Consider the following 3,052-nt stretch of genomic DNA (forward strand, 5'->3'; position numbering starts at 1 on the left):
GAGAGAGAGAGAGAGAGAGAGAGAGAGAGAGAGAGAGAGAGAGAGAGAGAGAGTGTGTGTGTGTGTGTGTGTGTGTGTAGCAAAAGAATGCTAAGCAATTTTATTTGTTTGTGTGTCGCTATGATTAACGGAAGATCCAGGCTCTTCTGAACTTGCCCAATCTTGTATTTCTCCTCTGGCTAATATTGAATACAAGATTGCTCCAGATACACATATGGCAGCCAACAATGCAAACACAATCTGCCATTCTTCTTTAGTGCCGTTTGGTGTTAAGGCCTTCGTAGATAAGGGACAAATGCTGCTGGCTATTGTTCCGAAACTGTTTGCAATTCCATATACAGTACCCGCATATTTCGGAGCAATGTCTTTGTTATTCACGTGAACACCACCGCAAACAAATGACATTGTTACACCACAGAGAAATAAGAGAAAACTTATTAGAATGGTTTGGTCACATCTGAGGAAAGTTATGGCAATTAATATGCATCCAGAAAAAATCAGAGAAAAGTCTTGGAATAAAACTCGAACACAACGAGTTGACAGAAATTTCTTGGAAAGTACGAAATCTGCCAGATTCCCACATAACGGTAGAGCAATAACTTATCCAACTGAATGGGCAGACGACATTAAACCGTTGGACGTTGTTTTAACGTTTAAGGCTTCGTTCATATATAGAGGAAGCAATACTTGTAACGATGTTTGCATCCACTTAGAACTTAGCGAAGTTAATTGCCCAAACTGCAGGTGAAGAAAATAATTTTTTCCATGGTACATTCTTAACTGCCTTTTTGCTTGTTACGGTTGTATTTAGATAAGAACGTTCTTCATCGCTGATAGTCGGGTGGGTGTCCGGATTATCATAAACCACATAAAACCATACACAGCTAAACAACAACGATAATCCACCAAATACATAGAATATGGAACCCCATCCATTATCAAAGCCATAAACAGAAAGAAAACCTGATACTGAATGGCCTACGAATGTACCTAAGAATTGACCAGCAAATGAAAACCCAATCAATGAACTAATTTCCTATGTAGGTCCCCAACGTCTAAATAGGGAATGAATTGCTGGGTATATAGGTCCAGATACCATACCTGTTAAAATTCTAAGAACAAGCGTAATGTAACCACTAATTCGGGATAAACTTGGGTGAAGAACAGACAGAAGAGAGGCTAAGATTAGTGAACCCGCCACAACTCTTTTCCCACCGTATTTATCAGCCAATAAACCACCCAGAATATTAGACATAATATATCCATAAAAGTACCCGGCCAACATGTTCGATTGTAACGTGGCACTCCATTCGAATTCTCCTTCAAAATTTTGGTTCCTTGAATAATTATCTGCACCGGAACAATGTTCGTTGTTTACAGAAATGTTAACTTCCTCACTTGTACGATTGGGAGTTTTCGACATACAAACAAATGCCATACTTAGATCAACTTTGAATGTTTGTATCAGTATACAAACAATAAAACAGGCATAGCACAATCTCCAGGAACAACAACGCTTTGTATACTGGATAAACTTCGACATTATTATGTTCTATCTTCTGATTCTCACAATGTGTTACTTGAAATTGAATGTTTGTACTTATATTAATCCACGTAACATATAAATATGTAAACAATCTCTAAAAAAAAGACTGTTGTTTAAGAAAATATTACTTTGATTGGATCAACGTACTGGTCTGCTTTATCAGATTTGATGATGTAAATGTTTGTATATATTTATTGGAATTAATATATTTTTCCTTCAAAATTATAATCAGATGATATTTTAGTACATTGGTATATTTTAACAGTAAAAAACAAGGAAGTTGTTTATCAATCATTGGAACATTAAGAATATAATGAAAACAAGGGGAAATGTAAAATTGCAGAGGTGTGACAATAAGTTACTCAGAACACAGATTCAGAAATTCTGTTATAATCTGCAATGTTTAAGGCAAGAATTAATACCAATATTTCCAGTTACTAGGGCGGCGAGCTGGCAGAAACGTTAGCACGCCGGGCGAAATTCTTAGCGGTGTTTCGTATGTCTTTACGTCCTGAGTTCAAATTCCATCAAGGTCGACTTTGCCTTTCATACGTTCAGAGTCGATAAATTAAGCAGCAGTTGCGTACTGGGGTCGATCTAATAGACTGGTACCTTCTATTTCAGGTTGCGTTATTACAGATAATCCTCTCACTCCTTGTGTTTCAATTTTGGGCAGGAATTGAAAATCCACGTGTAGGAAATATTAGCACAGTAACAAATACTGGTGGACAGAATTAGTAAAGCTGAGAATTTAAATTCTTTGAGTGTTTATTTACGCTTCTTTATGGCTCTTAGTTCTGGAAAGAATTCCTCGATTGTACATCCACGGAAATGTGTGACCTGTACGAATATAAAGAATCAATATTAATTTATTGATATATATATATATATATATATATATATATATATATATATATAGTGGCGGACTGTGTTTAAAAATATTAGTTGCCAGGAAACTAAGAAGACTGCGTGGAGTTAGCCAGAATATACATAGACTCACACGTAGTTAATAATTTAGAAAGTTTACTAAACGCTGCTAGAGTCACAGTAAGACATAAGGAAACCAAAACACCAAATAAACTTAAAAACCAGAAAAAGCAACCGGAACTGAAATGTTTTCTATAAAATTATTTTAGCATTTTCTACTTTTTCCATATATATATATCATTTATAAATCATAGGGCAGCAAAAAAACTTTTAGAAATTTAATTTGCCACCAGTGGTCTAGCGAGAATAAAAATTAGTCAGTAGACTATATATATATTATTCGTTAGAATACAGAGATGCCTATAATAGGACATCTAACCCGCTAGAAAGAGCAGCAAAAAACTCTATACCACAAAAATAGGGATAATTTCGAATGAGAATGAAAAATAAAAATAAAAACTAAAAATAAAAACTTGAGTTTTTATTTTTCATTCTCATTCGAAATTATCCCTATTTTTGTGGTATAGAGTTTTTTGCTGCTCTTTCTAGCGGGTTAGATGTCCTACTATAGGCATCTCT

The 3,052-nt window shown here is 35.1% G+C and overlaps 1 protein-coding gene across 1 annotated transcript; it reads right to left on the reverse strand.

The window, feature by feature from the left end:
• Positions 1–90: 90 nt before the first annotated feature.
• On the reverse strand, positions 91–1,438 carry LOC128250723 (sialin-like). Its single transcript, XM_052976497.1, has 3 exons — positions 1,054–1,438; positions 717–990; positions 91–457 (listed from the first exon to the last, which is right to left on the reverse strand). The coding sequence occupies exons 1-3, from the start codon at positions 1,436–1,438 to the stop codon at positions 91–93; spliced, it is 1,026 nt and encodes a 341-aa protein (XP_052832457.1).
• Positions 1,439–3,052: the final 1,614 nt, after the last annotated feature.

This window comes from Octopus bimaculoides, chromosome 24 (genome assembly GCF_001194135.2).
Source record: "Octopus bimaculoides isolate UCB-OBI-ISO-001 chromosome 24, ASM119413v2, whole genome shotgun sequence".
NCBI lineage: Eukaryota > Metazoa > Mollusca > Cephalopoda > Octopoda > Octopodidae > Octopus > Octopus bimaculoides.

What these genes read in the sequence shown, in the direction of transcription:
- LOC128250723 (XM_052976497.1), bottom strand. Translation starts at nt 1,438, where the DNA reads ATGGCATTTGTTTGTATGTCGAAAACTCCCAATCGTACAAGTGAGGAA. An exon ending in AATTCATTCCCTATTTAGAC is followed by an intron (nt 991 to 1,053) that starts GTTGGGGACCTA and finishes GTCAATTCTTAG; the next exon opens with GTACATTCGTAGGCCATTCA. An exon ending in TGGGCAATTAACTTCGCTAA is followed by an intron (nt 458 to 716) that starts GTTCTAAGTGGA and finishes AACTTTCCTCAG; the next exon opens with ATGTGACCAAACCATTCTAA.